Genomic DNA, 20,400 nt, shown 5'->3' with positions numbered 1-20,400 from the left:
CAAAACTAATATTTCCAGCTCTTTGACAGGAAATTGCACAAGCTTTCTTTTCCTTTGAAACCTCTGCATCTGCATTGTAACAAGACATTCAAAAAAACACATTATAGCCCCAGCAAAAATCAAAATTATTTCCATCTTGAATAAAAAGAAAAGTGAGGGGTTCTTTTAAAATTATGAGCTTCCTATTAAAGAATATTTAGAAAATATATAAATATCCACCAGAGTAAACAAGTTACCAGCTTGTAGAGCAAAAAATAATCATCAATGCAAGAGCAATACAGGGACGAGAGAAAGATGCAAGCTAGGAAAATATGTTTGGGAATTTTGTCTGATATCAGTGGTAAGATCTGTAAACAGTTTCATATATAGATGCTACTCCACTACCCAGAAAAGCTTTATTTATGTCATTAATTGGTTAGGCAGAAAAACATTCATAAATTTTTGTTCATTGATTCATTTTCTTTCACATTTGTGAAGTGTGCTAGAACAAACTGCAATTAGTGATCAAATGGAAGGCTGCACAGTCAATATAACAACAACCCTTGATGCAAAGCAACTGCATTGATTATAACATTTTCAAATAGTCTGATTTTTGTTAGGTAAAACAATGACATGCAACAATTTTAGCATCATTATTTAAAGACCAACCTAAAGGCACAAAAAGCTGTTTTTTCAGCTTTCTCTAACCTGACACCCAGGAGTGATGTTCACTTAGGCAACCATTAAGTGAATTGAATGAGGCTCCTTGCAGGAAATACCTCAATTCAACCCAACAGAGACAGTATCCCACCTCCTAAAAATAAAGTTTAATATTTTGTAGTGTTGCTGATTTGAGACTTGATTTTTTCCAAGAAACTTTACATTTTTTTCTTTCTTTTTGTGACATCTCATCAAAGCAAAATTCTCTGATGAAGACACCACTATAGACTGGGTTTGGGTGCTCCAGCCAAGGTTGACACCTGGGCACGATCACATTTCAAATCACACTGCCATGAACAACAGAAAGCAATTGCCAATTGTACCTGGGAGAGAGGACCGACATCATCATCACTGCTGCTCTCCACATTCAAGCTTTCATATGATTCAAAATCATCAGAGTACTCCAGAGATGGTTTAATGTAGAGTTTACCTCCTCCTTCTGTTTTAATTGCCACAGTTTTCTGTCAAAAGAAGTGTTCAAAGAAATTCAATTTCTTCTGTCTATCAGCAGTACAAAAAGAGTAACCATCACATTTCATATAACAATAGCATGATCAAATACTGCTTTTCCCCTCTGTTCCACAGAAGGTTTCTGTCCTCCCTGAGCTCAGCTTTGGGCTCCTGAGTTATATTTAACAGCCCTGGTCAAACTCCCCACCTGCTGCTGCTGCTGCTGTGCCCAGAGTGGGCAGTGATATTAAACCTTGCTCTCTGTTGTTCCTACACTCCTCTAGCATTTTCTAAGTGCCAGGGGCAGAGATGTCCCAGAGGGAATATCCTAAGACAACCTGGGTGAATTCTTTCAGTGAGCCTATCTTTCCCCCTCACAGCATCCCTTTGCACAGCCCAAGTCTGACAGGTTTGGCCAGGAATTGTTGGCTCCTCCAGTTATCCAAAAAATCCCCATTGAAAATCACTGGGAAAGGAAACACAACCTCCTTCCCAGTCTGTGGTTGCACTTTTCTTTAGCTAAATAATTCTAGTTGTTCATAAGAATATAATAACTCCTATCCTCCCATGCAACTGGATAAAAGTCTTAAGGAATCATCCTAAGCTAGTCCCAAGTAGCAACCAGGTTTTAGTACAGAGCCACACATCTGGCAAATTCAGCAAAGAAGTCCTGACAGGCCATAATGGAAGCTGAGAAAATGAATTCAACTAAGCAGTAAGGGTGGTAAACAAAGTAATGCAGCCTTAAAGCTTGAATGTGCAGTATTTTCTGAAAGAAAAGAAAACCTGCATAGCACAAACACTTGATCCACAGTGCCAAAGACCTCTGATCCCATCACTCAAGCACAGGCTGGACACACAGGCAGCCCAATGGCTAATCAAGTAGTGTAATTACTTGGGTGACATGTCTCCATTGTTCTGAATTCACATTTATTCTTTTAATTAAGTCCTTGACAGGTTAACTCAGATCCCTCTTTAGGCCAAAGGAAAATAGGTTTCTCTTGTGAGATTTCTCTGGTGAACCAACAACTGTGGAGCTGATGGCTCCAAATTTCTTATAGATGCGATATTTTTATTTATATGCATTTCCCTCCCTTATGATCTACAATAATTTATCACAAATTATGACTCAAATTATGCAAATTACATTTCTTTGTCCCTCAATCCTGTTGCAGGGTGGAAAACAGCAGGAACAGGCAGCAAGAATGTCTCTCCAAAATTAGTTTCTCTGTCCTTTGCACAAGATAAATTCCCTAGGGTGCCATCAGAGCCATCCAACAGCAGCTATTCTGCTGGAGGACACATTGAGCCACTCATGTCCAGGCTACAAAAGTTTCTGAGATGAATGTCACTGAAACCAAACCTTTTCAATGAGATTTGCCTCTTCAGGCTTCCAAGCAGACACAAATGTGGGCAGGTTAGTATTTCATGCTGTCAGTATCCAAGCCACTCAGAGAATCCCAGCTGCCCACTCTGTACCACTTGCAACCTAAAAAAGTTATTTGCAACCTAAGAATTAGTTCAAAGCCCAGTTTCTTCCACCTGCCCCATACCTGAAGCCAATTCCTGCGTTGTATCTTGTTTGGGGCAGTCTGAGAGCTGTGTTCTGGCAGCCCACTCTCTTCTAGCTCGGCTGCTTCTTCAGTAGAGACACACAAAGATTAGGAGACAGAAGAGAAAAAGCAGAAATACGATATTAGACAACAAACAGACACCTTTGTTCGTGAGTTTATGGTTTTTTGTTCTCCCCCCAGCTGAGGACAGAAGAGTAAATCTGACACATGAATGGAATCAACAGCTGTAAAGACATCCTATATCAGAACCTGGCCAATTCTAACAGCAGGAGTTTTGAACCTCTTCAGGGACAGTTATCATAAAGTGTTTTTAAGAGAATAAATTCTTTTAAGACACAATAGCTTAACAGCAGGGGAAACCCCACCTTTCTTGATATGAAAATATAGAAATACTTTCTAGAACAGAATGTACACATCATTCTGACCCCCAGCTGGGTAGAAAGTAACCTGCCTGAGGAAGCCAGCTGAGCCCAGAACCAAACTACCAAAGGCAGACTGACAGACAGGGTTCTGATGAACAACAGGTAATATGCTGGGCTTACAAAGGAATTGTGTATTTACTCTCAAAATTAAGGAAACAGAAGGTATTGGCAAATTAAACACAATGTGTTGGGTATTTAACATACTGTGCAGAGAAGGATTCTTCATGTATAAATGTACAAACAACCATTATCCTTCATTTCTAAGGCAAGGAAGAGCTGGTTCAGGAACTTCTGCAAAAAATCTCTGTATGGTCAAGGAGAACTAAGGGTCTCTGTGCTGGAAATGGCCCCAACTTAGAGTGAAGCAATGGATTTCTGAGAAGATGCTTTGATTGAGAGGAGACAAACAACTTGCAGGTGACATCACCGTCCTCAATGGAACAAAGGCATCACCAACACTCTCAGTAGCATCCTAAATAAAGGCATCTCATTTCCTATGGCCAAGACAGATTTACAGCTTCCATTTCTTCTCAGAGGAGAAAAACAGCTGATGCAAAACCTTTTTTCTTAAACCCATAATTTAATGGTCACCCTAAGGCTGCAGGAACTGGCACTACCAATAAAAGAAGCTATTGTCCTACAAAGGTCATAGAATCACAGAAAGATTTCATTTGGAAGGAACCTCTGGGGGTCACCAAGTCCAGCTCTCCACTCAAAGCAGGGCTTACTTTTGAATTAAATCAGGTTGCTCACTACAGCTCTCAATGCCATATTTTCTTTTTTGGGGGTTGGACAACCCTACATGCACCTGTGCAGTGAACTGTTCAGAGAATAGATATGGCAAGTTTTGACTGTGGGAAAACATAAAAGATTCCTTTAATTATAGGCCTTTGGGCAGTCTGGTTCACTAGGAGACTGCACAAAAGCTGGTCCAAGCAGACAGGAGGGAACAGGCCCAGGGTAGGAGCATCCTGGGGGAACAGTGTTTGCTTATGTCCATTTGCAGTGATCACAGCATTACAGGATGTTGCTCTGATGCCCCAGAACAAAGTATCTCTCCATTTTAGAGGCCCAAAACAGGAGTAAACACAGAGGGGAAAAGGAGTGGACTGCTCCAAGGAAGAGAAAAAGCCCTTCCAACCAGAGCTCTTGCTACTCCAGTAGGCTATTCCCAAGGAACACCAGAAATCCTTTCAGTCAGCATTGGTGCTGATTGCTCTGCTGCACTGGCTGTGCTGGCACTGAGGGTGAACTGTCCTGAGCTGACACTGTGAGAAGCATGGCTGGATTCAGTCACTGCTTTGGGAGAGAACTGGAAGCACCTTTCCCTTGCACTCTCTGAGAATCCATCTCTTCAAAGCAGCTGCCCAGAAGCCCCTCAAGTGTGCTTCAAATGTAAGTAGGAAAGGGGGAGATGGTAGGACTCCTGCTACCACTGCAGAGTAATTTATCCTCAGAACTGTTTGAGTGTCTGAAGAGACCCTTTACAAGTCATGGAGTGACAGGACAAGAGAGAATGGCTTCACACTGACAGAGAGCAGGGTTTGATTGGATATTAGAAAAAAATTGTTCCTTGTGAGGGTGATGAGGCCCTGGCACGTGGGGCATCAAATTGTCCAAGGACAGGCTGGATGGGGCTTGGAGCAGCCTGGGATAGTGGAAGGTGTCCCTGCCCATGGCAGGAGGTGGAACAAGATGAGCTTTAAGGTCCCTCCCAGTTCTGCGAGTCCATGACTCTATTTAGTGATGGACTCATGTGACCAGGTCTCTCTAAGTCAGGAAAAACAGTAATTGAAATCCCAGGCAGAGGTTGATGCAGCTAAGCAAGTCATCTGTGCAACAAACATTACTTTGGAACAAAAATATCCCTCCCATGGGATGGATGGGATGTGAATACCAACCAGTACCTGTTTGGGTACACAGAACAGCTCCACTGGTGTCATTCCCTCAGAGATTTGAGCTGTCAGTAACTGTTTGACTAGGCAAGGACTGAGAAGTACATCCTCAAAATATTAATCCTAATCCAAGCAAACTCTTGGATTAGGATTAGGATAGTCTTGGACCACACTACCCTCAAGCCACATTTGTGACCACACAGATATTCACTGGAACAACAAGCAGAGTTGTGAAACCATGTGTGGGTTATAGACCCAAAGAAATGTCAGCACACCTAGAGCCCAGCTTCACTACCCTCCAACCCATCATTTATTTTAATTCATTGCCAATCCTATGCATAAAAACTTTATCAATCACTATTATCAGTAATTACTTCTAGGGAACACAAAGAAAACAGTCCTGACAAACAGATTTATGATGACACTTTCAGGAACCAAAAAGAGGGATTTATGCCTGTTCTGGATTATTAAGTACCACCCATTCCTAATTTTTCAGTGAAGACTAATCCTATAGATGGATGCTTTAGAAGTAATAAATGATGCAATAACTCTTATGGGAGATGGATAGGGAAGAAAACTCAGTGCTGTATCTCAGCTAGGAATCATTCCTGTAAGTAAAATCATATTCAATCATTGAGAAGAAATGCGTAGAAATGAAAGAGACCACAAAATTGCCAAGGTAGAACCCCCAGGTAAGAAGCTCATACAGACCAGCATGACTCCCATTCTGAACTCTGGTGGCAAAACCAAATGGAAGAGGAAAAATGACGAGATGATGGTGCACTTGGTATCTTTCACTGCAGCTTCATGTGTTTAAAACAACACTACTGGAGAGTTAAGAAACAGCAAAACACTGAGTTATCTTCTGCAGAGCTGGTGCTACAGTCTGATTGATGGAGTTGAGGGAAGGAGCAGAGACTGCAACTGGAGTCTTCAGAGATCCCTAGGACATGTATTCTACCTTGGCTGAAGCAAATGGCTTTAAGGGACCATAGAAATAAAGAATTTTAGTTAAGCTGAGACATGACAACTGCACAGCAGAACTTTAGGAGGAAATTTCTCCTGACAGAGTTCTACTAGGACTGCTGCCACAATATCCCTTCACAATTTTTGGAGCATAAAGTCCAAGACATTGATTTACACCCTCTTTAGCTACCTGAAGATGTATCAGTCCTGTGTGACAGAGCACCCAATTTCCACCATTCCCCAGTATCCAAGAACAGGACGATTTTTACATCATTACACACAAGGTTTCACTCTCACAGAGAACAGTGGAGCCAGGTGACAAGCTGATTCCTCATCACCATCCCATAACCTGCAGGAAATTATACAAGCTGAATATACCTAAGCCTCCAAACAAGTACTATGTGCCCAGTGTAGCAGGAAGACAAATTAAGGAAATGAAGTTAGAGACATGGTTGGAACAGTTAATGAAGGAAAAGTTAATTTCCACTATAGCTGAGATTAATATACTTTCAATCAATAAATTATCATACGAGGTAACTCTTTTAACTCTTTGTCTTCATTTTTAGGAGAAAATGAAGCTTAAGCAGGCTATCACACATTAAAAACCACTCTGAGATAGGTTGTAGCAAGTGTGAACATAACTGACTAAGGCTGGTAAACTGCTTTACACAGGGATTTAGTAAAATCAACTTTCTTTTCATTATGCTAAATAGATTAGAAGGCCAGTAAGCTCATATTTTATACTTTCATGCATGCAAAATTATTCCTGTCACTACACTGCTCTCAATGACAGACAGACTGAAATTAGAAACAAAATACTCATTTTTCCATAAAGCCAGATAATCACTGGGAAAAAACAGTCAATTTTCTTTACTTCAAATATTTAAATAAAGATTAGCTACCCTTTTAAGACAACTATTATGGCTTAAACATAATTTATGAGCTTAATGAAGCTATTACTGGGTATAATTTGATTACAGCCTATGTCATCAAATGTCATTTGTCCTCAGGACACCAGATTTGGATAACACTGAAGTCCATCAGATCTTAAATCCTCTTATGGTGTTACGTGTCAAAGGTAGACCATTATTTTCCCCTGACAATTTGTATACATTTCTAATCTTCTACTTTTAGTTAGAGCTGTTTAACAAATGAAGAGGCAGGGAAGTTAAATGTTGGAATTAAAAAGGGATTGAGTGAAAAATTGATGGGATGTTGCAGAGACTATTCCTTACACACAACCAGCTTAAGCAATCCAATTTCCATGGAATTTCATCCCACCAGGCTCCAGTGGTGCCTGGTGTCCCTGGATGACAGTGACCTCTCTGACTGAGTTACAGCTCTGGCACTCACCCTTTGTCCTGGTGGCTTTGGCCCTGTTTCTCAGGGAGCTGTGTGGGATGATTTTCCTGCGGTGCTTTCTCAGCTCAGAGTTAGCTCCATTCACATATGAAGAAAATCCTTTTTCCAACTGCTCCAGTTTGATTTGCACAGGGTCTTTTCTTTTTAACCGTTCCTGCAGCCTGAAGGAGAAAGGCCAATAATTCATCCTTGCACAGTGCATACACAGATGGTCAGATCAGCAATAAATACAACAACACACCATGTCACAAAGCTGAAAAATACCTTCCCAGTTCAAGGAACCCTTTCAGAATACATCTCCCAGGGTCTGTTCCTGTTCTGTAATGTCTGTATGAGCACCCACACACAGATGACAGATGAAGTTTGACCAAGCTTTTCCTTTCTGGTATTTTTCCCGTGTTATTTCTTATTTCACATTCTTTCTTCCATTTTGTATTTTGCATATTTAACCTTTCCTCTTAAGAATTTTAAAGAATTTCAGTTAGAATTTCAAAAAGCTTAAAAACTGTTGGCCTCTTTTCAAGAATAAAAAAAAGATTATTTGTGGCTTGAAACTGGAGGTGGAAAGCCCCCAGCCAATACTGCAGTTAGAGATACCAGAAATTTAAATGCTGGTTAAAATAATCAAAATAATGCCCTTCCATGGGCTCAGTTTCAGTGAAGCAGCTGCACTCCCTCTTCCAACTCTCATCTTCTCTCCTTTCACCATGGATTATACCCAAACCATGCTAATTCCTTTGGTGAGGTGACATGCAGGCCAGAAGGTTGGGATCATGTGGGTGACAATTTGTGCATTCCCCTGCACCACCTGGTTTCCCTCAGACTCCAGGATGGGTCAATCCACAAGCCAAAGTCCACCACATGTCTGTGTTGTGACACCAGCCACCTTTTCCCAAGAGCACATCCCCAGCAGTCAGAATTAGAGCTCTGATACCAAAAGGATGCAAGTTGGTTTAATCATTAAATAAACTGTTTTTATCTTTTTCTAAAACTGCTTTAGGGTACTGTATAGGAAAGAAACATGTGGTCACAAAAATTGTCTGGTCTTTTAACATAATTGTGGCCTTCAAGGTCTTTTTACCAAATTTGCTATAGAATTTGATTAGAAATCTTATGACTTGTGTTAAAGGAAGGAATCCAGCAAGAAAGTTCTGTAGACTCCTCTAAATTAAGCTATGAAGTTCATCTGTCCACGGTATAATGACAGGAGCACATGAACAAAGAGGAAAATAAATGTTTGAAACTTGTCTGAGAAACACTGGAGTTTGCAAAGGCAACCTGGCTGCCCTTATTTCCCACTTTTCTGTATTTCTGACAACATAACAACTGTGCCTCATAACTACAGCCTCACACAGCGTGAGCTGCCAGTTACTTCTGAATCTACAACCTCTTGCTCTATAAACAAAAATCTTTCTGTCAGCTGTGGAAAAAGTAACTATTTTAATAATGTATTTATATGTTAAATGCTGAGGAAACATTGTGATCTCATTTACAAATAAGAACTTTTAGAAAACAAAGGGAAGAAGAGAGAACACCTGAATGTTTTAAGGCACAGCAAGTCAGATTTTGCATCACAGCTGCTGATATTTGATACAACAAATATTTCATACCCAAAGTGGTAACAAATGCAAATCTTACCGGTTTCTCTGCTGAAGGGATATTAAATATTCGTCATGTTTTTCATCAAAGTCAGTCACCATGTCTTAACATATACCTGAAATGAGAATATAATGGTCACACTGAATGATTTATTACAGAGTACCACTGGTTTTGCACCCTCAATAGATGAGAAGGCTATAAACTGAAAAACATTCCTCCTTCAACCATGCATAAAGCTGTCAGGGCTGTAAATAAAGCTCCTGAAAGAACAGAGGAAACAGCAATTGTTTTACTTATTTTCAGAACCCTTCACAATCTACTGAAGAACCAAAAAAATCTAAAAGTAGAAGTCATATGCTATAACAAGTTTATAATGCCAGACCTGGCAAGCAAGACAGCCCTGGGGCACAGCAGAAGAGCTGTGGAAGGAATTCTCTGAGCTGCTACCACTCGTTAGGTCAGTTCATCCTACACCTTATTCACTGCTGTATATATCTGAAGTGTTTAATTGAAGATTTTACCTGGCTTGCCATTCAGGAAACCTGAATTTTTCCAGCAATCCTCACCACACCGCTGCCGCAAGGTGTGCCGGGGTGTGCTCTTGCACTTTCAGAAGTTGAGATGTGCCACCAGCACGTTTCGTTGAGCTCTGTACCAAAGAGAGCACCGCGTGTTGTGTCTCACCGAGCGCAGGGCAGCTCGGACACAGCCCGGACACAGCCCGAGGCACGGCTGGGGCCCGGCCCCGCCTCGGCTCTGCCCACAGATGGACACGGAGCCGGGACAGAGCCCCGGACACAGCCCCAGATGGACACGGAGCCGGGACAGACCCACGGACACAGCCCCAGATGGACACGGAGCCGGGACAGACCCCCGGACACAGCCCCAGATGGACACGGAGCCGGGACAGAGCCCCGGACACAGCCCCAGATGGACACGGAGCCGGGACAGACCCACGGACACAGCCCCAGATGGACACGGAGCCGGGACAGACCCCCGGACACAGCCCCAGATGGACACGGAGCCGGGATAGAGCCCTGGACACAGCCCCAGATGGACACGGAGCCGGGACAGACCCACGGACACAGCCCCAGATGGACACAGCCCCAGATGGACACGGAGCCGGGACAGACCCACGGACACAGCCCCAGAATGACACAGCCCCAGATGGACACGGAGCCGGGATAGAGGCACCAGAGAGGGGCACTGGGCGGACACTGACCTCGAACAGAGCCCCAGGACGGACACGGCCCCAGGACAGAGAGCCCGGACAGAGTCCCCAGAGGACAATAACCCCGGACAGAGCGCTCAGATGAACACGGACCCGGGACGGACACTGACCCCGGGACAGAGCTTCCGAACCCGTACGGACCGGGGAACGAGGCCCCGGACGGCCGCAGATCCCGGGGCAGAATCCCCAGACACGGACCTTAGGCAGACTCGGCCCCGGGCAGACTCGGCCCCGGGCAGACTCGGCCCCGGGCAGACTCGGCCCCGGCCGGGCCTGTTGCTCGGTTTCCCTGGCGACGGTCGCGCCTGTGCCGCCGTCAGTTCCTGCGCGCCGCGGGCCCGGAAGCGGCGGCGGGGATGGAGGCCATGGAGCCGCTGTGGGTGCTGCTGGACGAGGTGGCCCTGGAGGGGCTGGACGGCATCACCGTGGCCGCGCTCTGGCACCGCCTGACCGTCCGCTCGCCGCCCTTCCCGCTGCCGCTGGAGCCCGACACGCACCAGCTGCTCTGGGCCGCGCTCAGCGCCCAGCCCGACGTGCGCTTCTACCTCCTGCCCCGGCCGCGCCCGCCGCTCCGCCTGCACGACCGGTGAGGGCAGCGAGCGCGGCGGCCCCGGGGCCTTGCCGCCGGAGAAGCCGGGCCTGGTTGCTGGGCTAAACGTGGGCTTGGTCACTGGGCTAAACTCGGCCCAATTACCGGGCTAAACCCGGCCCGGCTGAGGGGCTGAGCCCGGGGCCCATTGCGGGCTAAACCCGGCCCGGCTGAGGGGCTGAGCCCGGGGCCCATTGCGGGCTAAACCCGGCCCGGCTGAGGGGCTGAGCCCGGGGCACATTGCGGGCTAAACCCGGCCCGGCTGAGGGGCTGAGCCGGGGCACATTGTCGGCTAAACCCGGCCCGGCTGAGGGGCTGAGCCCGGGGCCCATTGCGGGCTAAACCCGGCCCGGCTGAGGGGTGAGCCCGGGGCACATTGCCGGCTAAACCCGGCCCGGCTGAGGGGCTGCCCCTTCTCGCCCAGGCTTTGCTGCAGCAGCGCTTGGGTAGCCGGTGACAGCAGGCGGGGCCCAGGGTGGCTCTGAGCTGCTGTTCAGGCATTATAAAAATAATTTTCACTGTTCAGGGCGTCAGGCATTGGAGTAGGTTGCCCAGGGAGGTGGTGAAGGCACCATGCCTGGAGGTGTTTAAGATCCGGCGCTGGGTGATGGGGTTTAGGGGTCACAGTGGTAGTGCTGGTGGATGGCTGGATAATCTTAATGCTCTCTTCCAATTTTGATTATACTATGATTTAGAAGATCTGTATATCAGTCCTGGTTTGATTTCCAGTCAAATGACTGCTTGCTACTTAGGTACAGGCAGAATTTTTGTCCTGGACAGCAGGGTGAATGTACCTGTCATTTTCCTTACCTGTGAACTATATGATTCTCTTATTCCCACTACTTTTCTTATTCCCACCATATCTTTGAGTTTTCAAAGATTAAATGATGCATCTCCTTCCTGCACTCTCCATGCTAAAAAAGTTTGGTCATGCTTGAGGAGTGCAGCTCTGCTCTTCGTATTTTTCCAGTTTGGAGGTTTCAAAAGAGTTTCATTTTTCCAAGAAACTTCCTAGAGGTATCAGTGTTGTTCGTGACAATCTTGTATTTCTCCTTCCTTAGTTAAATACTGGCTCTTGGCTTTTATTTCAGATATGAAGAAATTGACCTTGAAACAGGAATATTGGAATCCAAAAGAGATCCTGTTTCTTCAGATGATATTTATCCTATCCACATGATTTTGGACAACAAAGATGGCATACAAGGTTCCTGCCAGTATTTTAAAGAGAGAGTAGATATCACTGATCAAATAAGGAAGAAGGATTTGCAGCCTTGTTACACTTACAAAGAAGCTGTTGAAAAGTGAGTGAAATCCTTGGCATTAAAATACTTCAAAGTTTTAAAATTTACTTCTTACTCAGTTTGTACAAATTATATCAACAATGGTGTTTGTGGAAAGGGATTGATCTGTCTGTTTTTATGGAGCCAGTAACAATACATTACTTTTCCTTCTGTTTCTTAGATGGGGAGAGAAATTAGTCATTGTTGCTTCCCAAGAGCAGCGCTACAGAGCTTTAATAGGCTGGGAGGGGGACCCTGACTTGAAACTTCCTGACTTTTCCTACTGCATTCTGGAGCGTTTGGGCCGAGCTCGGTGGCAGGGGGAGCTTCAGAGGGACCTTCACACTGGGGCTTTCAAGTAAGTTTGTGTCTTGCTCTGGGAATTAAGTCCAAGGTTGTTTTTAAGTATTCCTGTGAATATTTGATCTCTCATCTGTACTGTAGTGTTTCATTCTTACTACCAGGAGTGCTTGGTTCTGGGAGCCTGTTTGGTACCACTGTATTGGTCTCATCCTTGAGTTTATTGTCCTTCCTGATATTTTCTCAGAGACCCAAAAACCTGTCTGGTGGGTCAATACACAGGTTTCTAATTTGTGGAACTTCTTGCTTTTTCTAGATAATTTTTTCTTCAAATTTGGGATGGAAAAATGTTTTTAATTTCATTTTCTAAATTGCTATCTAAATATCTTACCAAGTTCTGAAGGGATTATTGGATGGCCACCTTTTGCCCACATCATTTCTCTGTGTGACATCTCCCCTACTGAGTGGGAGCCTGAGTTACCAGCTCCCAAGCTAGGCCCTGTATCTTGCTGATGGAGAAGCATTACAAACCTTCTTGGAGAACTTCTGGATGTGTCCTGAAGTTCTGGAGAATATCAGTATTGCTCTAAGGATTCACTGCTTTTAGGACATGAATGGGTTGTAGCTTGCACACCACCTGGCACTGTTTTTTTGCTGCTTAGGGTGCTCTTGTAGGTAACTAAGATGACAGGGACAGAGGGGAAAGCTTTTATGGATGATTTTCTGTCAGTTTGGTGGCCCAAGCCAGCTCATCAAGAAGGGAAATGAATCCCAGAGTTGTTCCAAGGAGGGCAGTGACTGCAGCATAGCCACAAGTTAGAAAGAGAGGATGGAAAAAGAGGGCATGGAGATACAATGCTGATTCAACCCCCTCATCAAACCATGTCAAGACACTCTGTGCCTAAAGGCTCTAGGTGAAAATCAGAGGTATTTCTCTGTTTAATTGGATTAACTATGAAAAAAAATTTCACAGGTTTTCTTTATTGTGGCACTTCCTGACTTTGGGTTTTGAGTAACTTTGAAAATTAGCATGTGTCACTAAGGCCATAGGTAACATAGGTAAAGTGTTCTGGGTGCTGGATAATTCAATTTTGTTTGCAGAAATTCCTATTCCTAGAGATATCTTGCCATCTTTTCTTTAGAGTGGATGCTGGAAAGCTTCATTATCACAGGAGAGTGTTGGACAGAAGTGGTCTGATAACGATGCAGTCCCACGTCATCCGACTGCCGAGTGGAGCACAGCAGCACTCGATTCTGCTGCTCCTGACTCGCTTCCATGTTGATAGGTATGGTTTAAGGGTCTCCTGGGTACACTTTGACCTTTTACTGTGATGAGGGATTGTTCTGTTGTCACAGAACCATCAAAGTTTTTTGGAATTGACGTTTTCCAATTTATTAACTCCTCTTCCAAATGTCAGACACTAAAACTTGGAGCTTTTTAAGTCTTGGAGCTTTAAGCAATAGGTTCTTCTAGTGCCTGTCACTTGCCTACATAAACATAACTCTTCTTTTTGTAGCACTAATCATTCTGTTAATTTTTACTGTTTTCATTTAAACACATTTCTAGTAGATTTTTTGTTTCATTTTCCTATCTTGTTTATGATTAGAACTTGTGCTTCTGTGCGTTGCCAGTGAAGTAACAGCTTGGGCTTAGTCATTGTTTCCTCATTGAGCTCTTTTCTTAGAGACAAATTATCTCATGTGCTGTTCACAGGAGGAGATGAAAACTAGAATTCAAGAACCAATCTGAGAACACTTAGCATACTTTCTCTAGAGACTGACAGTTTCTAGAGCTACAGCTTGTGTTTATGAAGTTATATGCATACTTACATGTAAAATAATTCTCTTTTTTGGTTAGGAGGAGCAAATACGATATTCTGATGGAGAAGCTCTCAAGTATGCTAAGTGCTCGTTCAAACCAGATGGATACATTAAGAAACTTGAGGGAAGAATTGGTGAGATGAATTACTCTTTCAGATTCTCACTCAGTGGAATCTAGATGCCAAGTATCAAAGGCTCTCATTCATACTACCTGCTTCTAAAGTTGCACAAAATTCTGGGCTAGGATATCAAAAGATGGATCCTAAAAACATACCAGATTGAGCTGCTGTTGGTGTTTGTCACAGGGAAGCAATTCTGTTCCAACTACAGCCACAAAAACGTTTTGTCAATAGAGGTCATCATGCAGTTCTTACTTTTCCACTGCTGCTCTTTGTGTGGATGGCAGAGCTGGAGGGATACAAGACACTCAGGAACATCTCAGGTTCTGCACTAAAAGTTTCTCATGAATATCCTAGCCCAAGATACTATGTTATAAGAACAGGTGGTATGAATGCCTTTGATACCACTCAGCAGCAGGTGAAGCTTTTGGGCTTCAGTGACTTTTGGCATTTCTCTTTGTATCAGGGCCTTTGTGAGAGAACCTTCAAACGTCTCTATCAGTACATGATGAATGCTGGCCTGGCCAAGGTCGTGTCTGTCCCCTTGCAAGATATAAACCCCAATGGAGGACCCTACAAGACAAAGAAAGGTGACTGGAACAGTGGTTTTGCTTTCTTTTTATGTGAATACACTGATGCCATTCTATCTATGAGATTCATATCTTAAATTAAAGGAGGTGTAAGTAAAAAATCTGTCCATGCAATTATGTAGATAAATGTGCTATTAAAGTCAAAATGCTGCAGCCCACTTGAATTAAGCATTTGTTACACATTTTTAAGGAATCAGTGTCATAAGGTTTGTTGGGTATCAATGTAATCTGTGGTCTTGGGACCAAATAAGACTGCTCAAGCCAATGCAGAGTAGTTACAAAGCAGTCTGCTGACCTTTCAGGTTGAAGTTAAATGACAAGTCAATGAACTTGACAAAAACACAACACAAGCAGAGTGTTGTTGAACAAAAAATTTATGTTGAAAAGAAAGCTCATTACAAAATAAGTTAAAAAACAGACCATTCTTGTTTATGACTTTTCCTGAAAGTCATGAGAATGCAAAGCTTATTTGCAAAGTTTCCTGTCAAATTATGGAAACAAGGTCTTACAGCACTTGGAATTCACAGAACATCCTGAGTTTGAAGGAACCTCTAAGGATCATTGAGGCCAACTCTTAAGTGAACAGCCTGTACAGGGGTCAAACCCCACCCTTGGCATTATTGGCTCTCACCAGCTGAGCTGGTATCAGGGTTGAGGTAAGTGAGATGCCCAAAACTGCTATCCAAAAAAGTCACAGTCTGCTGAGGGGTGGTTTAATGCATAACCAGCTTTGAATGCCAATTTAATTGGTTCACAAGAGCTGCTGCTGATTTCCAAACATGTAGTGGAAAGACAAAGAAGAGCAGAACTGCATGAGGAAAGGGAACAAAAGAAAGTTTCTCAAAGACTGAAGGGTTTTTTAGTTCACAGAAAAAGATACAGATAAAACTTTCACAGGGAAAAAACTACAAGAAATAATAATGTAAAGTATGAGGAAGGATAGTACCACCAATTGAATTAATGCAATTCCTGATAGAAATCTAAACCAAATCCTTAATCACAGAAAATCCTAGGAAGCAGATTTGCAGAGTTAAAAAGAAAGTAGTTCTGAAAGATGAACAGTGTCTATTTTAGAGATATAATGAACTGTTTGTGAGAAAAAAGAATAAATCTGATATGAACTAAACATTGCAAATTACGTAGTCTTTGGGAATAGGAGTGATCTTAAAGGAGCAAGTGAAAGAGCCAGTAGAACCATGAAAAATTCCAGAGGACAAAAAAGAGTGCTGATTACATGGAGTTGGATTAAGGCTCTTGATAAGACAAATTCCTTCAAATCTTTTAAATCTAGGAGAAGGAAATTGTCTGTAGGGAAGGTGTATTCTGAGCAAAGAGAAGCAGAGGCCAAAATAGGTACAGCATCAAGCGTGGCTGAGAGAGAAATGACCCAGGTCTTTCAGGGGTGTTCCAGTGAGCTGCAAACACTCCAAAAGATTAGACAGCATTCCTAAAAAACAGTTCATAGGCAATAGTAAAAGCATTTAACTTCAAATTAAGGTATTTACTTAGAAGATGAGAAAATACAAGCTCACTTACAAACCTGGTGGTAGCCCCTAAGTCAGTGGTGTTTTGTGCTCTGTCAGAGATTGCCAGAACAGCAGCTGCATTTACTACTTAAGTTTATTGGGAAAAATGCCTTGTGATGAATCTTTCACTTGAATAATAATTCCATCTTACAGATGTAAAAGCTGAAAATCCACAAAAATGCCTTAAAACACTAGGTATTAAAGGAGGATGAATTAATAATAGCTGGTTTTCATCAGAGATCAGGATAGTCTAATCTCTGGAGTTATACAGAAAAGAAGATAGAAATATGTGGGACACACTGAGGATGAAGCCAGAGCATCTGCTATGAGAAAAACATTACTGGGCAACAGGAGCTAAAGGCAAAGACATTGGTTTGTTTTGGGAGATTTCTTTGTGGAGTTTTTTTTTTGTTTGCTTTTTCAAATACTGCTTCTAGTGAAAATTAATGGGCTGTAGAAATACAAAGAATATAAAAACAGTGCTTGCAACCCTACCAAAATGCCAGCACTTAAATCCTAAGCAGCATTCTAGAGAAAGGATTCATCTTGAGGGAGAATAATGGAATCATGTGGCCTGGAGCACAGTCATGTGGTGAAGTGACTGTGGGTTAAATTTGTGTCAGCTGGGCGTCAGTAACTGCTCAGATATATAAACACAAGATAAAATTCATCACCTGAAACCTTAGTGATTCCAGCTAAAGCCTTCACCTGGCCTTTTCACAGCAGTCTGTAGCAGAGGAGCAGGGATGGCTGGAGATGTTTTCTCCACTGCTGCAGGTTGAACTGGCTGCTGCTGCTGAATCACTGCAACTTGCCAAGGTGGTAGTGTCCAGTAAACCAGTTTGAGTTACCACTGGTGTGAAGTGGTCCAGCAGGACACTGAAGAGAGCAGGATCTCATCTCTCCTGCAGCCATCTGTCCCTACTTTACCCTTTGCTGGGAGGTCCCAGTGTGTGGAGAAGTCACCACAGCACAGCTGATGGACAGGAACATGCTAAGATATGAAATTAAATCATCTACAAGAATCTTGTGTCTGGTGGGCATGTTCTGTCCTTGTAAAAAGGAATGGGCTTATACACAGTGAGTGATCTCCCAGTCAAATATGTGTTCTCCAGGGGTAATTCTGTGGATCAGCTTAATCCCTCCATTTATTTATTTATGCTGTGTGAGTTTCTCCTACTGGACAGTCCTAGCAGTGGCACAGATGTGAAGGTTTGGAGCACCTCAAAAATTCACCTGATTGCCAGATTCATACAAAGGGAAAATCTGTAACAAACCTTTCCTAGACATACCCAGCTCTCTTTAGTCATTTGTTCCCCATTGCACTGCTACTTTATGTTTCTGAGAGAAATAGATTTGTTTAAAGCTGTACACACCCTCTGCACTTTGTTAGGAGCTGTTACTAACACTCATTTTTCACAGGGACTGATGTCATGGTCCGTTGCCTTAAACTGCTGAAGGAATTTCGGAAGAAAATGGAAGATTATCATGATGATGATGAAGAGATCATCACAAAAGTTGTTCCACCTGTGGATATTGTTTGTGAGAGAGATATGCTCACCCAGGCTTATCAGCTAAGTAGGTGATGAAAGACATTTGAAGACTTCTCCCATTCCACCCTTACTCCTTGAAGTATAAAGGAAATGTATATATTGCAGGTGTTTTTACATTCTGGGTGCTTTTGTATCAGAAAGTGTCAATTTTTCATTGCAAAATGAGCTTTATGTCCAGATTAGACTGGAGGTGCTGCCACCCTTAGCCCTCCTTGGAAGCTTAGCAACTATTCAGTACCACCAGCAGAAAGAGGATGTTGTGATGGGATGAGAAAAGATGAAGCAAACAGTGTTCCTTATTTTCCTATCACTTTTCTTTTCCAAATGGAGAAATGAATATCTAACTGTGGAAAGCTGCCAGGGAAAAAAATCATCCATGCTTCTAATTTGAAGCTTGTCACCTCCATGCAGCATTCTGCTGGGCAGTGTTTCATGTAAAATTATGGTTTATGACAGTATTTGGCTGACTATTTTATGTGTCTATGAAAATGTCTTTAGTTAGTGAGGAATCTTAAATTTACTATTCTGTCATATACTGTTGTTCAGGGAAATATTAATGTATATAGAAATATATATATATAAATATATATATATAAATATATATATATATATATATATATATTATTCAGTCTGATTATTTTTCTGAGATTTTTTTTTGGTTGCTTTTCTTTCTGCAACAGTTGAAAGTAGAGGAACCAAAGGTATTTCTCAGGCAGAACTTCGCCTGGCTATGAATGTGGGGAAGCTGGAAGCAAGAATGCTCTGTCGTCTTCTGGAGAGGTACAAACTTGTCAAGGTAAGACTGAAGGAAATTTTTATTACTCTAGGAATAACATTGTTACCCTCAAACATTAGAAACAGCAGAGATCTGAGAATGACAGTGGGAGAGTCTTGGTAAGGTTGAAAAGATAATTAATTCAGTTGATAAAAGGTGTGTAAGGCAAGGGTTCAGTATTAGGATTGTAATCTGCTCCAATCAGAGCACTGAAGGATCTTCTCAAAGACCCTCTCTGTCCATGTAAAATCATTTCTCTACTTGCCTTTTGAAAGTACCAGGAAATTCTGGAGCAAAACAGTTACTTCTCAAGGAGTTATGATGATTAAACTTCCTATTTCGAGATATTTCAATGTTTTTTTCATTTCACAAGACAAATCCAGCTGTCATGTCTTGCATGCACTCAACAGTCCCTTTCCACAAAGGCAGGATAATTGCCATCTTCCCTCCATGGGGAATCTTTTTAGAAAAATATTGTCATTCAGTAAAAATTTCTGTAGAGTTAAAAAATAAACCATTGGAATAGCTATACATATTTTTCCCCAGTTAGCTGTGAGAATGAAATCTTCCTTTATTGATTGGTGAAGTGTGTGTGTTTGTAGATCCTTGAAAGCTCCTGTTGTAGCAGACAGGGCAGCAGCACTTGCACTGAAGTCTGAGTCACTCAGGGAGCTCCTATGCCCTTATTTCACAAACATTATTGTTCTGGAAAAATTATTTCCACTCTGAATACACACTGTTTGTTCTTCCTCACACTTCTCTCCATCCCACATACCTTAGGAGTTTCATTCTAGTACACTGGTAATCCAGATTTGTTTATTTTTCAAGCACAGAATTCCTTTTGTCTTCTCCGCATAAAGGTTAGGGACATTTTTATTACTTAGAAAAAAAGAATAACATGTTATCTTTTGATGGTGGGGAGTAACACTGAGAACATTTTCCCACTGTTGATGCTGGAGAACACAGCAAGATGGGAGAAGTAAAGTGGTACAATAACATTCCAACTGTTTCCCTAGGGTTTTATGGAGGATGAAGGTCGACAAAGGACAACAAAGTACATTTCTTACATTTTTGCCGAGGAGAGTGATTTAAACCGTCAGTTTGAGAGGGAGAAGGCCAGGAGTGAGCAGTTGGCTACAGTTACTTTGGCTCTGGTGCCAGAAGATTCCCCACCTGTGGAAGATGGGTCTCCTGGAGAAGAGGAGAATGTGGCCTCCGAGTCTGACAATGAGGAAGAAAGGAAGGACAGGAAGAAGAGAGGAAAAGGTCAAAAGGCCAACTCCGTTTCTCCGTTGAAATCACGTGTCCAAGATCACGTCCATCAGACAACACCAACCAAAGGTAACTTGTGATTTGGAAATCTGAACAACAACATTTTTCTTATGGATCATTTTATTAAAGAACAAATAACTTGTTATTTGCTTCCATTATGGGTTTTGGTCACAAATTTATTTTTAAGCCTGTTTGGTTATTTCCCTGCTTTCCCCAGAAGGTGTTATGGTTTGGAACATCAAGTGTGGTAGCCTCTGGAGATTCTCAGGGCTCAAGTGTGGCCTGGTGCCTGTGTCCCAGTAGTGTTTGTGCTGCCTCTCCTGACCCCATGCCATGTCACCCCTTTTCCTTGAGCTCACACGTTGTGCTCCTTGGAT

The 20,400-nt window shown here is 42.7% G+C and overlaps 2 protein-coding genes across 55 annotated transcripts in view; one reads left to right on the top strand and one right to left on the bottom strand.

The window, feature by feature from the left end:
* The window catches only part of KATNIP (katanin interacting protein), a 55,628-nt gene extending 44,759 nt beyond the window's left edge, over positions 1 to 10,869 (bottom strand). For 11 of the 50 annotated variants that reach the window (XM_086854380.1, XM_086854388.1, XM_086854394.1 and 8 more), the window contains exons 1-6: positions 10,309 to 10,740; positions 9,489 to 9,616; positions 9,007 to 9,082; positions 7,360 to 7,529; positions 2,703 to 2,785; positions 1,023 to 1,160 (exon numbers count right to left, since the gene is read on the bottom strand). In XM_086854380.1, the coding sequence (XP_086710506.1) occupies positions 1,023 to 1,160; positions 2,703 to 2,785; positions 7,360 to 7,529; positions 9,007 to 9,068 (453 nt within the window). In that variant the 5' untranslated portion in view covers positions 9,069 to 9,082; positions 9,489 to 9,616; positions 10,309 to 10,740. Of the gene's footprint in view, positions 1 to 1,022; positions 1,161 to 2,702; positions 2,789 to 7,359; positions 7,530 to 9,006; positions 9,083 to 9,488; positions 9,617 to 10,189 lie in introns of all 50 variants that reach the window. The other 39 variants (XM_086854381.1, XM_086854395.1, XM_086854400.1 and 36 more) reach the window with 22 other exon arrangements.
* The window catches only part of GTF3C1 (general transcription factor IIIC subunit 1), a 37,850-nt gene continuing 27,951 nt past the window's right edge, over positions 10,502 to 20,400 (top strand). For 2 of the 5 annotated variants that reach the window (XM_086854374.1, XM_086854373.1), the window contains exons 1-9: positions 10,506 to 10,784; positions 11,879 to 12,088; positions 12,249 to 12,425; positions 13,510 to 13,653; positions 14,226 to 14,322; positions 14,774 to 14,897; positions 17,846 to 18,001; positions 18,657 to 18,772; positions 19,768 to 20,092. In XM_086854374.1, the coding sequence (XP_086710500.1) occupies positions 10,555 to 10,784; positions 11,879 to 12,088; positions 12,249 to 12,425; positions 13,510 to 13,653; positions 14,226 to 14,322; positions 14,774 to 14,897; positions 17,846 to 18,001; positions 18,657 to 18,772; positions 19,768 to 20,092 (1,579 nt within the window). In that variant the 5' untranslated portion in view covers positions 10,506 to 10,554. Of the gene's footprint in view, positions 11,011 to 11,098; positions 11,148 to 11,190; positions 11,330 to 11,878; positions 12,089 to 12,248; positions 12,426 to 13,509; positions 13,654 to 14,225; positions 14,323 to 14,773; positions 14,898 to 17,845; positions 18,002 to 18,656; positions 18,773 to 19,767; positions 20,093 to 20,400 lie in introns of those variants that run through there. The other 3 variants (XM_086854375.1, XM_086854376.1, XM_086854377.1) reach the window with 3 other exon arrangements.

This window comes from Cyanistes caeruleus, chromosome 17, assembly GCF_971803275.1.
Source record: "Cyanistes caeruleus chromosome 17, bCyaCae1.hap1.1, whole genome shotgun sequence".
In the NCBI taxonomy this organism is placed as follows: domain Eukaryota; kingdom Metazoa; phylum Chordata; class Aves; order Passeriformes; family Paridae; genus Cyanistes; species Cyanistes caeruleus.
Note: the sequence above shows the minus strand (reverse complement) of the source record. Positions and strands in the feature narration are given on the sequence as shown.